Here is a 17,048-nt window from a genome sequence, read left to right on the forward strand (position 1 = left end):
TGCATGCTACAGAGAAATCGTTTGTGAAAGCAAGAGTCTACTCATGTGGAAAACTTCATTGTCGTATTTGTGAAAATTGCCACAGCCACCCAACCTTCAGCAGCCACCCACCCTCCTTATCAGTCAGCAGCCATCAACATCGAGGAGAGACCCCCCCACACACACACACAACAACAGAAACATTATAACTTGCTGAAGACTCAGATGATGGTCAGCATGTTTTAGCAATAAAGAATTTTTAATATAGATGATGTATTACATAATTATATACCTGAAACCTCTGTAACCTTACCAAGCACTGTCACCCCAATAAACTTTAATTTAAAAATACAGAATTTTTAGTGAAGGTATGTGCATTGTTTTGTAGACATGATGTTACTGTGTACTTAGTACACTACAACAGCATAAACATAACAAAATAATTGTGTGACTTACTTTATTGCGATATTCACTTTATTGCAGTGGTCCGGAACCAAACCCGCAATATGTCCAAGGTGTGCCTATAAAAGTTTTCAAAAAGTCATTTGTCTTTTATTATCCAGAGATAACCACTCCTAACATTTTAGTGTTCAATTTTCCTTAGTTTTTTTCAACACATACACATAAAATCATTTCCAGAAAGTGGATCATACTCTACATAATTGATTTATAATCTGACTGCCACACAATATTTTGTGAACCATTTTCAATTCAACAGGTAAGAAATAACATTTTAAATGACTGCCTATTATTTCATACTCCGAGTATACCATTGCTTATTTCACCTATCCAATATTGTTGAATTTGGGGACTTTTTCTTGTTTTTAATTCCTATTATACACAAAAATGTGATAAACATCACTGCCCATATATATTTGTTCTCTGATTCATAGCACCTTTAAGAAAAATTCCTAGAAACAGAATTACTATGTCCAAAAATACTTATGTGTGTGTACTGTTTCATATCCTAAACATTACAAGGATTATGCTTTCATTCTTTGCTAATATGGTAGGTGAAAAAACAGTACCTCTTTGTTTTAACTTACATTCTTTGATTATTAGTGAATTGAAAAAAAGTAACTTTTTATTACTTATATTTTTTTGGTGAATCGATTTTTCATGCCATTAGTCTCTTCCCGTATTAGATTAAGTCTTTCTACTATCGTGAAAATATCTTCACCAGTTTGTCTTTTGGCTCTGCTTGTAAATTTTTTTTATGCAGAAGTGTTTTACTTTTTTAATCATACAATCTATATCGATCCTTTCCATGTTTGATTTCTGCTTTAGGGTTTTACTTGGAAAGTTTTTCCTTAACAAAAAATTATATAAATATTTACCTGTGCACTCTGTATCAAAATAGAGTTCAGACCCAAGAACATAAAAGAATTTAACAAACCAATTCATTCACTCATTTGTGCATTCATGTAGCTGATGTGTATTGAGCACATACACATTAGGCACTGCTCTAAATGCTGGAGACAAATCAGTGAACAAGATCACCAAGGTTCCTGCTGTCACCGAGTTGTATTCCAAAGGAATATAACCACGCAGAATACAACTTAATGTGGGATTTCAAATTAATAGGAAAAAGTGGGTTATTCAACACACATGCTGTTACAACTAGTTAACCATTAAGAAATAAATTAGATTTGTTTTTCATACAATACTACATAAAGCATATTACAAATGGATGTAAAAATCTAAATTTTTAAAATGAAACCATGAAAATACTAGAAAAATAAATGAACATTATATAAAGAAATATAAATGTTCTCAAACATGAAAACTCCTTCAGAACAAAATCTCAAGGCAATTTTGGAAATCACATCTTATTTTTTAAAAATGGAATAGAACAAGGTAATTGTTGAACAATAATCTTTATTAGTGTATTTTTCCAAGGTACACATGATTCTGAGCTACTGCATTTATATATTTATCATTTACTCTTTGAAGTTTGCATGTATTTTGCTTCAAACTCTATTATGTGTACATTCTTATACTAATCGGGGACATAAATATTTCAAATTATTCCTATCCCTGGAATAGCCAATTAATTTCCTCAGATCATCTCATCTTCTAATTCTACATTAAAGCCTTTAGAATATTATTTCCCAACTAAGCAATTTGTTTCAAAAGTGCAAATATGGGAAGTGTGAGAAATGATTCCTTAAATCCTGGTTAACTTTTTGAAAACCATGTGTTTTACTGTCTTTCATCTATTTTCTTGAATAAATTGGGTCATTATCTGACCTGATATATTTGAGAAGAATGGAAATAGTAACTACCTCTAATCTCAACATTTTAGCTAGTGTGAAATGTCACAGGCTCCCTTCACATAATTAGTCCAGAATTATTACCATGAGAAAAATTTACCATGACAATGAAAAGGAGGGCAACCCAATGTAAATATATCTTTGTTTAAATGGTTAAGTATTATAAAACATGTTATGTAAAATACTTTTTCCAAGCTCTGTAAGGAAATACATACAGCCGATTAACATTCAATTTCATAAATGTAGACCAGAACTTTTATAATAGGTAAAATAAAAAACAGACAAAAACAGAAGACAAAAGTCCTTAGATCTATGAGAAAAAAACATTTATCCAACATTATTTTTAACTGTGGACAAATAAATATTTTCAGCCTTGTATTTTAAATTACTACCAAAATATTGTAATTTTCTACAACAAAACAAAAAACAACAATACAGTATCTAGAAATGGTTTTTATCTGACAGGAATGTCAAGTCTTTGAAGGTACACTCAAATTTTTTTCCTGAATAAGGTCACTATGATCTTAGGTTAAAGTTACAATAAGCACTTCAAGCAAAATGCGTATTGCTTAGATTTTAAAGCAAGCAATTTTGATACCGTTTCATTAAAATGTAAGTATAAATGTAAAGCTATCATAGAAACATTTATAAACACTTCTTGGGAAACTCACAGATCAGCAAATTATGAAATAACTAATTTAAAAATAATGAAAGGTGATATTAGACATAATGCTTGGTGACAAATCCAAAAATACCTTTAAGAGATGTAAAAGAATATGAAGATGCCACTTTATTATTTGGAGCTCGAAAACCTAGCAGCAAAACAAACTATTATTTGCATATAATGTAATGCAATAAGCATTTGTTCATAAAAGGCTCCCAAAGTCTTGAAAATTTATACATAAACCAGAATGGAATCCATTAGGAGACACAATTTAAAGATGCCCAGAGTAGCTTGTCAGGAACTGCTAGATACTCTCACCTGCATCGCTTAATCATAAGCAAGCTTATGCAAAACTGTGTTCTGGATAACTCACTCGTATGGCTCCCCAATAACAAGCTCGGATAAGGCAGATCAAACCTAAGAGATAAGCAATTGCCCAAGAAACATAGGTTGCATGAAATCGCCTTGCAAAGTCTTGGGTGCCAACCTAAAATAAAAAGAAATACAAAAACAAAAGGTTAGAAATTTAAAAACAATGATCTGTTCAGAGAACATGTGTTGGCTTAAATGTGATTTTCATGAAATATATCCCTGAGACCACAAAGTCCCTATAAAATATGAGTTGGTGTATTTGTTGACTATCGCTGACAGTAAAATTTAGTAAGAGGATGCTGCTAGTTATAGTAAGTATAAATGTTACGAAGTAAGCAGAACAGCTCACTAATACATGGTATCTCAGAAAGGGACTTAATCCATTTAACCCCTTAGTGTCATGTGACAGGGCAGGAACACTGCTAATAGTGAGGGATTGAGCGGGTGGAAAGAAGGAGCAGAGAGTAAATGCCAGCAAAACAGATCAGCCCCTTCCTGTTCTCCTAGGATAATCGCCATGCCAACTGCTAAGCTTCAGTCTCCTCTAAAAACCACCCCATGTTGATAATAACCTCTGCTAGACTTGAACAAAGAGAAGAATGGTTTTTCAGTCTTCCATAGCTGCCTGACTATTGCTTCAGCATTGGCCATGGCCTACCAGGTACCAGGTAATAACAAGTGGCTCTTGGTAAATGGATGGTGAAGTCTCCAATGTCAAGGAGGGGTCCAAGTCACCAACTTCCCTGGATGGGCAAGCTCCACCAAACACAGCTCCACAGACCGAACCTGAAACTCCCACAGCCCTTCCGAAAGCTTCTGGGCCTGGAGTGCCAGGGAGGCAGCTGTTCCGGGAGCTAAAGGTTGTCCCAGGCCTCCCCATTTACTGTGTTAAAGCTGAGAGCAAGGAAGGAATTCTAACGGAGTGGAGTAATACTCACAGTTAATCCAACGCCAATGAAAACACACATCATCCCAATGGTGATATACGCACAGCAGCGTCTTCGCGGGAGCGCACTGCCCACCGAGGAACTGCAAATTCACAAGAGCAGAGAGAACGGTAAGTTTACACAGTGATCTCCATTTCATCTATGGCTTCAGTAACATATATACTTCCATTTATTTCTTCAACTTGAGAGACAAGAACATGCATAAAAATGTCATTTTTAATGACTAACATTAATCATAATCATAAATGGTGAATTTGTGGTATATTATTGTGGCTTTCAACAAAAATCAAGCCTTGATCATTGACAATACCCACAGAAAAACCACTGGGGTCAATAATGATCTTCCCAGATAAAAATATATTTCCACTTAATTCCAGAATGGAAAATGAGTGCTCTCTTACTTACAAATAGAGTTTTATTTAATTTTTTAAAAATAAATAAATAAATGAAAACCCTCTCTATTTCATGTCAACCTTAAAATCAGAACACTAAATCAATGTAGCTGAGATTTCCCCTCTATCCCATGCTTTTCAGTTATCAATTCTTCAGTCCTGGAACCAGCCTTTATGAATATGAATACCCCCATCACTTTAACCTGCTTTAGGTGTCCTGATCCTTCTTATCTGGATCCAAATTCATACTGAACAATGAGTTCCAGGTTGCAAAGAGGATTTATTTTTTGCTCGTCTATATGTCTTTGTCCACAAATCAAATAAAATACCCCTACAAGTACTACTTTTTTTTCACAGTTGTAACGGTATATGCTTAGTGCAACAAATTTGAAAAATAAAGAAAAGAGATATTATCTATAATCCCACTACCATAAACAGTCACTTGGTATTTTGGCATATTTACCTCCAGCCATTTTTTTTTTTTTTTGGTACCTTACCAATATAGCATAAGCATTATGTTGTTAAGTATTCTCAAACTGGAATTCTGGTGGATGAATATTAACATAATTTAACCAATTCTCTATGATTGGACACTTAGTGTTTTCATTATTATAAATGCCAGCTAAACATCATTTATAAGCATTGTACTTATTTTTCATTGTTTTCTTAAAATAATTTTTTAAAATTAGGATTAAAGTTAAAGCGATAACACTCTGAAATCTTTTAATATATACTGCAGAAAGCCTATGGGAAATTCATAAAAGCATATACTTCTCACTTATTACACTTCTCAACTGAAATTCCAAATCTAATAGTTTTCAGTTGTCTAATTTTCATGTTTTTCAAAATGATGCAAATATACCATCAAGCAGCCATATTAATGCTTTCTTCACTTCCTAAACACACACATATATGTATGTATATATATATATATATATATATATATGTTAACACATATCATATATCAGGCACTATATTAGTGGATAACATGTAGTATCTGATCTGCCTTTGCATGGCCATTGTCAACATCATGCCCCGTACATAGTAACTCAAGGAATGTCTGTTGAATAAATTGAATACAGAAATGCATCATTTACTAAACATAATTTAGAAATGTGCTATTCCAAACAGGTTAATTTTGCAAATCAAAAATGATTTTAAGTCCCAAATCTTTTTAACATTTGGTAAATACTGCTGCAAATATTATAACTATTCTTCAATACTTAATTGAAACATAAACATGAATGGCACAGCTTGCCATCAGGAGTTTAGTGCTTTCTTTTATAATTATTCATGAATTTGACAAACAGTCCTGTGTTAGGTTCTGGGTGCTGCAAATAAAAGATATAACCTTGCCTTCAGACAGCCTAGTCTGGTGTGAATAGAAAAGAGAACAGACCATCACCATGAAGTTTTAAGTGCCTTGCGAGAGGTGTGCTCCACATGCAGAGCCCCTGGTTCAGATTGGAGGGAAAGGGACGTGGGAGAAGGCGTCCAGGAGGGAGGGCTGTGTGAAGGAGAGCGGGGATCAACTTGAACAGAGCATGTGCAAATATTATAACTATTCTTCAATACTTAATTAAAACATAAACATGAATGGCACAGCTTGCCATCAGGAGTTACTAGGACATACGGAACTCATTGCCTTTATGTCCCATTTAGCCTTAGGCTACTTTTAGTTTTAATTCCTATATATGCATTTAGTTGTTTTCCCTGTCTTATACCTCACAGCTTGCCATCATTTCTCATTTTCCTGTGTATCTTCCTTTAGCGGTCTAGTCTACCACAGATTAGAAACCAACTATGCTTATTATAAGTATATATTGAATAAATCAAAAGGTTCAAAGCAAATACTGGAGCAGTTTTTATGTCGGCCAAAAGAAGACACTTTAGTACATTCAGTGCGTGAATTCTGCTTACCGTGCTTCCCTGAAAATAAGACCAGGTCTTATATTAATTTTTGCTCCAAAAGACACATTAGGGCTTATGTTCAGGGAATGTGTCCTGAAAAATCATGCTAGGGCTTATTTTCCAGATAGGTCTTATTTTCTGGAAAATACGGTAGAAAAGCATTCCCAATTTTCATCACAACTTAAACCGTCACAACCTCTGGGAAGCCTTCCCAAAAAAGAAATAATCTACTGTTCCTGCACAACCCAAATGCCATCTCAGCACAGGGACAGGGACAGGCAAGACCCAATAAACACCTGGTGGTAGACAGTAAAATCTCAGCCACACACAACTGTTGATCTTGCATTGCGTATCCCAGTGAATGCTTCCCCAGTCTCTCGGGGACAAGGTCACCCTTGGTCCCACTACCCCTCTCATCCCTTCATAGCCAACCCTACCTGTTCCATGTCCTTATAGCACATGCTCTGTTCAAGTTGATCCCCGCTCTCCTTCACACAGCCCTCCCTCCTGGACGCCTTCTCCCACGTCCCTTTCCCTCCAATCTGAACCAGGGGCTCTGCATGTGGAGCCCACCTCTCGCAAGGCACTTAAAACTTCATGGTGATGGTCTGTTCTCTTTTCTATCCACACCAGACTAGGCTGTCTGAAGGCAAGGTTATATCTTTTATTTGCAGCACCCAGAACCTAACACAGGACTGTTTGTCAAATTTATGAATAATTATAAAAGAAAGCACTAAACGGCAAAATAAAAGAGAGTAAGAGTCTGCTATTGTTTAAAATGGTGGGAGGGGATCCACAAAGAAGTGCATCAGTGATGTAGAGAAACGGCATTCAATAATTATCGTGGACTAAGGAGCCATCTCTACTAGTCGTAGGTCCACCATAGACTGGCATCGACATGTAACCCAAGTCGTATTTCAAAATGCTGAGACTACATCTTCTCCCATCCAGCATTGGCCACAAGCTGCCCAAATGAAAGAGGAGCATTGCCTCAGTGACACTAGCTCATCGACTGCGTGAGGAAGAAATGGTGGTATGAAAAGAGGCTTGTTGGTTTCTGGGCCCTGGGGGAAGCCTTCCCCACTTGGTTTGTGATAGCGTCATAGTAATGATTTAGTAACTCCTAATTATAGGAGTTACTTCTAATTATAGGAGTAAACTTATAAATAATTTTAGGGTATTTGATATTTGTGTTTAAAGAAATAAAATTCTATCCCAGAACCTCACTTCAAGAGATGATTCATTATTCTGCTATGAAGAAACACATTCCAAGAGAAAAGAAATGTAGATACGAGCCAAGACTGTTCATGTGATAACTGCATCTTTGCTCCAATCTGGAATGAATGCCGAGTCCTCCCATGTTTAGCATGTGATTCTACTTCTATCACATTCCTCTAGAATGATATGTAAGCTGATTCATTCTGTGTGAACTTGTACGTAAAATAACTGATTCAAATTCTTCTTCACAATCATACACTGTCTTGTGATGTTTTAACTAATCACAGAGTATCTAGACATTCAATACTTCTTTATCATTAGCAAAATATTGTCACTGTTCTAAAATAATCAACCACGCAAATCACTACAGCCAAATCTGTCACCTCCCTGAAAGTTCCTCATTTGTAGATTCATAGGTTGTGGGGCAGATGACAGCAAGTAAATCAGTGTATATAAAGTGACTATCACTGTGCTCAGCAGAGATTGCTCATCACAAGAAGTCTCGGTTTTTTATTTTTCTATAGAATTGTTTAAGTCCAATTACTGTTCTCAGGGAAGATATCTGCAATTTAATTTTGCTCATTTTTGTGAAAATACAGATAATACACAGACATATGGATCATTCACATACGTATTCACATACTTGTCCTTCAGTATATATTTTTCTGTGTACTTATTTGGGGTTATCCACTTCGCTTCTCCATGTACAGACTTCTACTGGACTCAACAAAGAATTCAGATGATTAATTTCACAAATAAATTAAATGGAAAGATTTCCTTTGAAACTGGAAATATGCTGTAAGGAGTTATACTTGTGGGGCTATATTTAGCTGGAATCAATTCCAACAAAAATAAATGTAGCTGTTTTGTTATACATACTCTACTCAGACAATTTTTAATTCTTTGTCCTAGAAATCATTCTTAGGATTTCTCTGCTATCAAAACAGATAAGGTATTTATATCATACTAAGGATCACACAAATTAAACTATTAACTCATATTTTCAATTTTCAAAACTGAATTGTCAAAAAATTCCCGTTTAATTTTCCTTAGCATAAGTTATAATTCACACAAAAGTAGAGAGGAGTATTTTTTAAATTAAAATTTTATGATAAAAATAGATACTGTGTAGAATATTAATACAGCAGTCCTGAGACTGCTATCCTTAGAGAGGTCTGCTTGCAAGATTGGCCCTTGCCTGGCATCTGTGAACTTAAATTTCTAGAAAGTTCCCCCCATTCCCTAACTTTTAAGAGTGGCTTAGCATGCCTACATTGTGCAAATAATGTGGTTTATGCTGAGTATCCGCTTTCCTCCCGGGAGTTTGAAAATTTGGTGTGTGCTATGCAGTTAATTGCCTATGTGACCAGCTCCAGTAAAAACCTCGGGCACTGAGTCTCTAATGAGCTTCTCCTGTAGGTGACACTGTTACATGCATGGTCACAATTCACTGCCAGAGGAATTAAGGTAGTCTGGTGTGACTCCACTGGGAGAGGGCTCTTGGAAACTTGCTTCTGGTTTCCTCCAGACTTTCACCGACATCTTTGCCTTTGGTGATTTTGCTTTGTGTATTTCCACGGTAATATATCATAGCTTTGATTTCAGGTATGTGCTCATTCCTATTGTTCCTCCTAGAGAATCATGGTATCCTGGTGTAAGTTGGGGACCCCCAACACAGCTGCCATAAAATGTCTTTAACCAAAGTCTCTTCTTTTTCCCCCACTGTTATATTGCCTTTTGTTAGTTCCCTTAGATACACCATTTAGGAATAAAGGGAAATAGACTGAATAGTAAAGATAGATAAATAATTATATAAGCTTTGTCATCAGATAATAATCTTCTTCGGCAGGAGATGACAAAGGGTAACTACTACATAATTATAAACCCCAAACAATTTGACTCTTCTCCTAGATGAGAGCCCATTTTTAAAATATAAATTTTACATGATTTACAATGGATTGTAACTTCTTAAGACATTTTTAAATGCTCACCAAATTACTAATAATTTCAGTAATGTCTTTCTTAGAAATGGATTTCCCTTCAGAAATTGATAATCAAGTGCAATCATTTTCATTTCAAAATGGAATATGTTAATCGGTTTAAAGATTTCTTTTTTATGTCTCTGAAAGGATAAATGTATTAAGCTTTCATTCATCCCACAGCATGTCTTAAAATCAAAATCTACTTAAGTAAGATTTCTGAAATCTTTAAATTGTTTTCAAGTACTTCCCAATAACGTTTCCAATGGTAGGGAACTTACATTTTTTTGCAGTGTGGGCATTTTGCCAGTGTGTTGAACCTCAGTTCCATCCACTGAAAAATAAATAAAGAGAGGGACTGAAAAGAAAAACAACTGAAAACTGTCCAATCTGATAAGATGTTTCTTTTAGTTCCAGTGTTATCATGGATCACCATACCTTCTCACGGTTACAGGAGCTTTTCTTTCCAACACTTCTCCCCCTCCCTTAAAATCAAGTCTGGGACTCCCCTCTGAGAAAGTTCCCATGACTTCTCCGAGGTCTGATGCAATCTAGGTTTGCTTCACAATCAAAATTGATTGTACTGCTCTGATTAAGGTCATTTCTTTCAGATTTATGTCTCAGTTCACTCCCAGGGAATAAACACATATTTCATGTACCTTCAGAGTTTTTGTTTTTCCTTTAAATCTTGAGTACTAGCTTTTAAAACACATGACTATTTAGATTCATTACTGAAATGCAACTGTTTATTCTAATAATGTTGGAAACCCACAAAGTAAGTAAACCAAACAGATCAGATACAGGGAGAACTGAGGTCAGGATGCTGCTTTCTGCTCCATCCTGGCTTGTTCTATGTAACAGAACACTCCAGTGGTGCCACTTCTCTTTCAATTTTTCTCCCTGTAACTGTAGGAATCAGAACAGGCTGCCTTCCTCACAGGACTGCCATTCAAGTACTTGAAATGGATTACTGGTGCTAAGCTCACTGACTGAAAGAATGTGCAATATAAAGTAAATCTTTGCCACCAAAAATATATTTTAAAATGCCTTTCTCACTTTTCACCTTGTTTGCTTTTCTATATACTTTCTTGTAAAGTATATATTTCCTTTATAGTTTTAGGAGACTGCATTTAAGTACTCGAGGAGTTTTGTCACCAAAACACTTTTATTTTATCAAAAGTAATTTTGTTTAGGATTTCAGGTCACTCATTTCTCTTTTCATAAGTTTCCAATTCTAGTTATAATGGAGCTTCAATAAATTATACAAATTCAAATGTTTTCCACACAGTAAGAACATAACTTTCAGAATGTATCTGATGCATGATTTTTTAAAAAGTTTTTTTTTTAATGTTTAACTTTAAAAAAAGAACAAATAAATCTGGGTTTGCCTGGACTTCTTTCTTCATTTTTATTTCAATCCTCATAAAATTTGGTTAACCTTGAAATAAATCCTCTCAGTCACAGTAGAAACCTAGAGTCCCCAGATAAATAAATTAGAAATGAAACGATACATGAATGTTCATTCTCCTTTCACAATAATTATTTTTCAACATCTGAGAATGCCAAAAAAGCTACATTTTTTTTCAAGCAGCAATAATTCTTTCTTCCAGTACTTAGTTTGTAACAAGTTAATTTATTTCAAAATTTACTCTTAATAATAAAAATGTTAGAATTAATGTGCTAAACAGAGATGTCTATAGAATTTCTAGAGAGATTGGTACAGAACATTAAGAAGTGAAGAATGCAGAAATATTATTGGACACTTTTGTATGTTTTTGTAATTTGTTTTAGGATAGTTGCGGAACTTACCATGTCATCTCAAATATTATTTATAACAAATTTTAGTTTTTCATAGTTAAAATAAGCAAACTGACAGAGGAGGCAATTATGAAACCCTTGAATGAAGAGGAACTCGAAATCCAAGCCTGAGGTCTCACGCATTGGCACAGAAGGTCCAGAATGTTAGATGACCACCCTAAGGAGATTATGTAGTCCAATGTTATATTATAGTGTCCTTCATTTTAGCAGTAAATGCATGGTAAATGCAATTATAACTGACAAACAGCTACGACTTTACTGTGTAATTAGTAAATTATCTATCCAGCAACAAAACACATCTGGCTTTGTTATTGCCAAGTACTCATTTAAAAGCAGCAAATGAAGAACAGAAAAGCATCTATCACTAGAAATAATTTTGTCGTACTACATTCAGATGAATGCAAATACTTGCACTTCTGAAAGAAAGTTGGCCTAGAAAGGCAGCTGACTTACTACTATTTTCTTATCTAAAATGCATCCTCTGCACTCTTAAATTTTTATTGCAAGACCTTGAAGTCTCAATTGGTAATATACAAAAAAAAAATCTATTTTCTATCACAAAAATTAAAAGCAACTTCTCTAAAACCCAATCATTTTTAGTAGAGGTCCTCAAATATTTGACTGACTTCAACCATTCTATGTAACTAAAGAGATAAACTTAGTTTCTTCCAGATACCGTCTTAAAATCAATCTTAGAAAGCTCATAAGAAAGTTATACTGCTAAAAACTAGACTTCTGATAGTACCCGACTGGGTTTTATTTTTTAATGGATATAGTAAACAACTAGTGTCATCACTTTGAAGTATGTTCAAATTAAAAATATTGTAACTCTTGGCTAGGGTACCAAACCATATGTCCCTGTATCCAAGTAAAGATAATCTGACCCTGTCAGGAAGTACTTCATTGGCCCACTTCTGGGCAAAGTTTGAGCCATCAATTATGATTCAGGCATACATTATAGGTTGTGTTACTTTTTATGTAAGAATGTCAACCGACCAGTTAGGTACTGGTTGACAAAGCATCTGGACCTGCATCTGGAATGCAGAAATGTAAAATTAATCCCAGTTGTCTTAAGAAACTTCTTCATATTCATGCAGGACTAGCTGAAGGCTACGTATTCCCTTTATTCTTCTGCAAAATTATTTTGTACGCAATTTCCCCAAGACTGTACTCTGGCTACATGGTCCCCACAAAATGGTTTGGAGGTTAAAAAAAAAGTTTGGATATTAACAATGATGCATATAGTAAAAGTAATAAAAAATAAACCTATAAAAAATTTTGTTTAATTTTTTTTATCCTAGCAATTCCCAATGACCATGGAACTCCTTACTCACATACCATTTGTTATTATCGTATAAAATAAGTATTCTATTGAATAACCGTTGTAAAACACAAATATAGCTTTTATAAACATTATCCATGGTTCCAGCCAGGCTGTGAAATGAATATTGTGAATTCCGAGTAAATTTAATTTCAGCATTATAACATTGATATATTTAAAAATGTTGTTGAGGACACAGTCCATTACACTGTTCTGTTATCTCAGTCCATGTAAATAACTCTCTCGGGGTCATAGTATTCTAATAAAGCTTCTCCTCTGTGACCTTTTTAAAAGACATGATGAATATCTTATAATAGATCATGTTTTCCTCTTTTCATTGTTTATAGAAGGGCCACAGCTAAAATTCAGTCTAATTTTAACAACTGCAGAGGATTAAATATTATGAATCTTATATTCTCATACATAACATCATATTTTTTCTGCCTTTTTTTCATTCTCCAAGATTTTCAGATATGTTAGTTTCAATTCCGTTGAACTTTGTAACTCATCTCAATTGATTTGGGGCCTTGCAATTCGAGGCAAAGACAAGATAGAGAATAAGCAGTGAATTATCCTAACAGTTAAAAGCTTGAAGGGCAAAAACCAGACTACAAAGGATATGACTATTCATGATCAGCATAATAAGAATAAGGCAAAGTTCTCAAGTCAGAATTAAGAACTTTGCAGTGTTTATTCTTCGTAACACTGAGCATCTGATTAATTTCAAACTCTCAGAAGCAATCGTTGTCCGTAGGTACATACTGAACTCCCTTACCAGAAATTTTGTTTTCTAGAAATTTTGAAATCATCTTCAAATACCATATATTAGTCCTAAACACCTTTTTCTGCTGAAGAATCAAAGTTTTTTCAATCGTAATTACTGTGCTAACATGCTCACATCATTCACTTGCCTGCACTGAATATTAAGTAACAAAGAGCCAGTTTTAGAAGTTAGTCTCTGGCTTGCATATTACTTTAGCGGTTTTCTTCTAGAGAGGAAATATCTAAATGTCTAATTTATTATTATTTTTTTAAAGATTTTATTGGGGAAGGGGAACAGGACTTTATTGGGGAACAGTGTGTACTTCCAGGCCTTTTTTCCAAGTCAAGTTGTTGTCCTTTCAATCTTAGTTGTGGAGGGTGCCGTTCAGCTTCAAGTTGTCCTTTCAGTCTTAGTTGTGGAGGGCGCGGCTCAGCTCCAGGTCCAGTTGCTGTTTCTAGTTGCAGGGGGCACAGCCCACCATCTCTTTTGGGAGTCGAACCGGCAACCTTGTGGTTGAGAGGGCGCATTCCAACCAACTGGGCCATCCGGGAGCTCAGCGGCAGCTCAGCTCAAGGTGCTGTGTTCAATCTCAGTTGCAGGGGGCGCTGCCCACCATCTCTTGCGGGACTCAAGGAATTGAACCAGCAATCTCGTGGTTGAGAGCCCACTGGCCCACGTGGGAATCGAACCGGCAGCCTTTGGAGTTAGGAGCACGGAGCTCCAACCACCTGAGTCAACGGGCCAGCCTTATATGATTTCTAAAAAGATATTTATTAACTACACCCACAAAGCATATCCTCTAATTCATTTATTTAATTGCTGATTTAATCAATAAAATATAAATGCACGGAAGAAAATTTAGCTTGTCCTGCCCAACTAGAAAAATCCCAGCAATTCTGGCTAGATGCACAAAATTAAATAAATAAATGCATGCATTTCCATTTACTTGACCAAACCTGACTAAAATGATAGTAAATTAATTTTAAAATTTATAATAAGGACATTTGTCCATAAAGACAAAGAATCAGAAGAGAAATGGTCTCAGTTTTTGGACAATGGAAAGCTGATGCAGACTTGGCAAGTGACTCATTGAAAAGCCAGCGTGTTCACACCAAAGAAGCCAGAATCGCTCAGGGGCTGGGCTGCCGGCATTTTCTCTCACAGTGCAGGTTAGGGGTGGAGATGACAACAGGTTGTAAGCCCTTCTCTCCACATTGCAAAATCAGAAACCTCTCCTTCTCTGACACATGCAGGAGAAGAGTAATTCCTTCTGAAAGGAAATCAGACTAGAGAGTTTGTGAACTTAAGAACATTGGGCACAGCAGAAGGCGAGAATACAACAGCATTCTGCAAACATAGGAATTAAGTTACAGTTGGAACAGAGGAGGAGGTCTGCGCCCTATTACCCGTCTTAGCTCCTCGAAAGCTGTCATACAAGCACATCCCTCCCAAGAGATCGAGGGTTTGCTCCCCAGAGAAACTTACCCTAAAAAAGAGACCTATTGACAGGAATCACTGACAAATCTTCAACAAGGGAGAAGGAGAAGAGGGGAGAGGCAGGGGCAGAGGAAGGGAGGAGGAGGAGAAGTTTAACTGCTGCTGCATGCACAGAGGCTCCAATCAGTGATTTACCCTCAGATATGAGTAAACTTTTCAGTTAAACCTCGATAACAAAGGAAAACAAATAGAAAAAGAGGGGAGAGAACAGATAAAGCATAAAAAGGAACAATATCTCAGAAAAAATATAAGTAATAGCTTCAGAAAGATGCTATAAAGAAGAGAATACTCTTTAGAGAAAGAAAAGTTAATCGTGGGTGGCTGAGTGGCTCAGGTGTTTGGATCGCTGGCGGGGGGGAAGAAAAGTTAATCAGAAAACACAGGGAAACTCTTGGAAATTAAAAATTAAGTATATTATCTGAAATTAAAATTTTGATTTAAATTTAGAAGATATAGATGAAATTTCCCAGAAAGTAAAAGCCAAAAGGGAAAAGAAAATGTAAAAAAGAGAGTTAATTCAGGTGATCTGTCAGGAAGAGTCCTAGAAAAAGGGAACAAAGCAAATGGCCTGGGCTGTAACAGGGCCCACTGAGGACCCAGACAATGAGTTTACACACACACTCTGCAAGGCACATTCGAATGTAATTTCAGAGCATTGGAGAAAGTAAAAGAGGAAAAGGAATATAAAGAGGAAATAAGGTCACACAAAGGATCAGGAGTCAGAACAGCAGTTCAATTTCTCACCAGCGGAGCAAAGCCTCTCAGTTTTTGAGAGTAAACAACTGGCAAACTATGATTCTAAATCTGAACAAATTATAAAGTGAATGTGAGATAAGACTGAAAACTGTTTAAGAAGTAAAAGGGCTCAAATATATTTCCCTACATCTTTTCTCAGAAAGCTACAAGAGGATGTACTCCACTGAATGAACAAACCCAGAGCTGAGAGGATGGCATCCAACACGGAAGACAGGTAAAAGGAATTGTAGGCTAATGATGAAGAGAAGTCCCAAGAGGACAGCTGTGAGGCAGGAAGCTTAAATGATAGATTCGCCATGATGTGTTTGACTCTATTGAAAGGAATTTTATAGTTCCATAAAAGAACACAGGAAGAAGTAATGAACTTTACATCGAAAATTAAATTCAAGAGGGGAAGGGAATATTATTAACAAATCCAAGAGAAATTTAAAAGCCATAGAAGAGAGTAATGTAGTATTTTACTTGGCTCAGCTGAAATTATAATTTACCTAATTATTAAAAGTGTAAACACTACGTATTAATTGAATAAAATATCATATATAACTCTACTAAGAGTATGGAATAGAGGAAAGGAATGTGAGTAGAGACTGGGGTGACAGGAATCTTAAATCCTCAACCTGCATTTTACAAGGTAGTATCTTAAATTGTGTAATCAAAAAGAAAAAGCATAAGCAGATAATTTAAACACATGGAAGTAAATATCAGCAGAGCAGCTTCATGTGGAAAGTTTCTGGGAGGTAGTGTTTTGAGGTGAGTTAGATAAAAAGATGACTACCATTTTCCCATAATCCTTTAGGGTCCTATTTGACATTTGAAATTATGTACCTGAATTGCTTTACTAAAAATAAAAATTGGAAGAAAGAAAGAAAATCATCAAGACTTTCTTAAGCTCGTTCACCGGGTAGTGACAGCAGGTCTTGTTTACAGACCACTGGGACCTTGCTCAGCCCACTCTGCCCACACTCAAATACTTGGGAGGGTTCTTTAATGCTCAAATTGCAGGGAAACTTTTTGTCTCCCAGGAAGGCAAATAACAAAAGAACTCCTGTTTTTACTATTCCTGGCAGTCTAAGTAATCATGAAATTAACTTTTAAAAATCAAACTTACAGGTAAAGTTAAAAGTAGTAAAACTCATAACTCTTGCTCAAATCAAATTA

General features: G+C 35.6%; 1 protein-coding gene across 1 annotated transcript in view; it reads right to left on the minus strand.

Annotated features, from left to right (window-relative positions):
- Positions 1-302: 302 nt before the first annotated feature.
- The window catches only part of PIP4P2 (phosphatidylinositol-4,5-bisphosphate 4-phosphatase 2), a 35,807-nt gene continuing 19,061 nt past the window's right edge, over positions 303-17,048 (minus strand). Inside the window, exons 5-7 of the mRNA XM_081069921.1 lie at positions 10,017-10,069; positions 4,227-4,317; positions 303-3,403 (exon numbers count right to left, since the gene is read on the minus strand). Coding sequence (XP_080926047.1) covers positions 3,260-3,403; positions 4,227-4,317; positions 10,017-10,069 — 288 coding nt within the window. The 3' untranslated portion in view covers positions 303-3,259. The remainder of the gene's footprint in view (positions 3,404-4,226; positions 4,318-10,016; positions 10,070-17,048) is intronic.

The sequence above is a fragment of the Rhinolophus hipposideros genome (assembly GCF_964194185.1).
Source record: "Rhinolophus hipposideros genome assembly, chromosome: 13".
NCBI lineage: Eukaryota > Metazoa > Chordata > Mammalia > Chiroptera > Rhinolophidae > Rhinolophus > Rhinolophus hipposideros.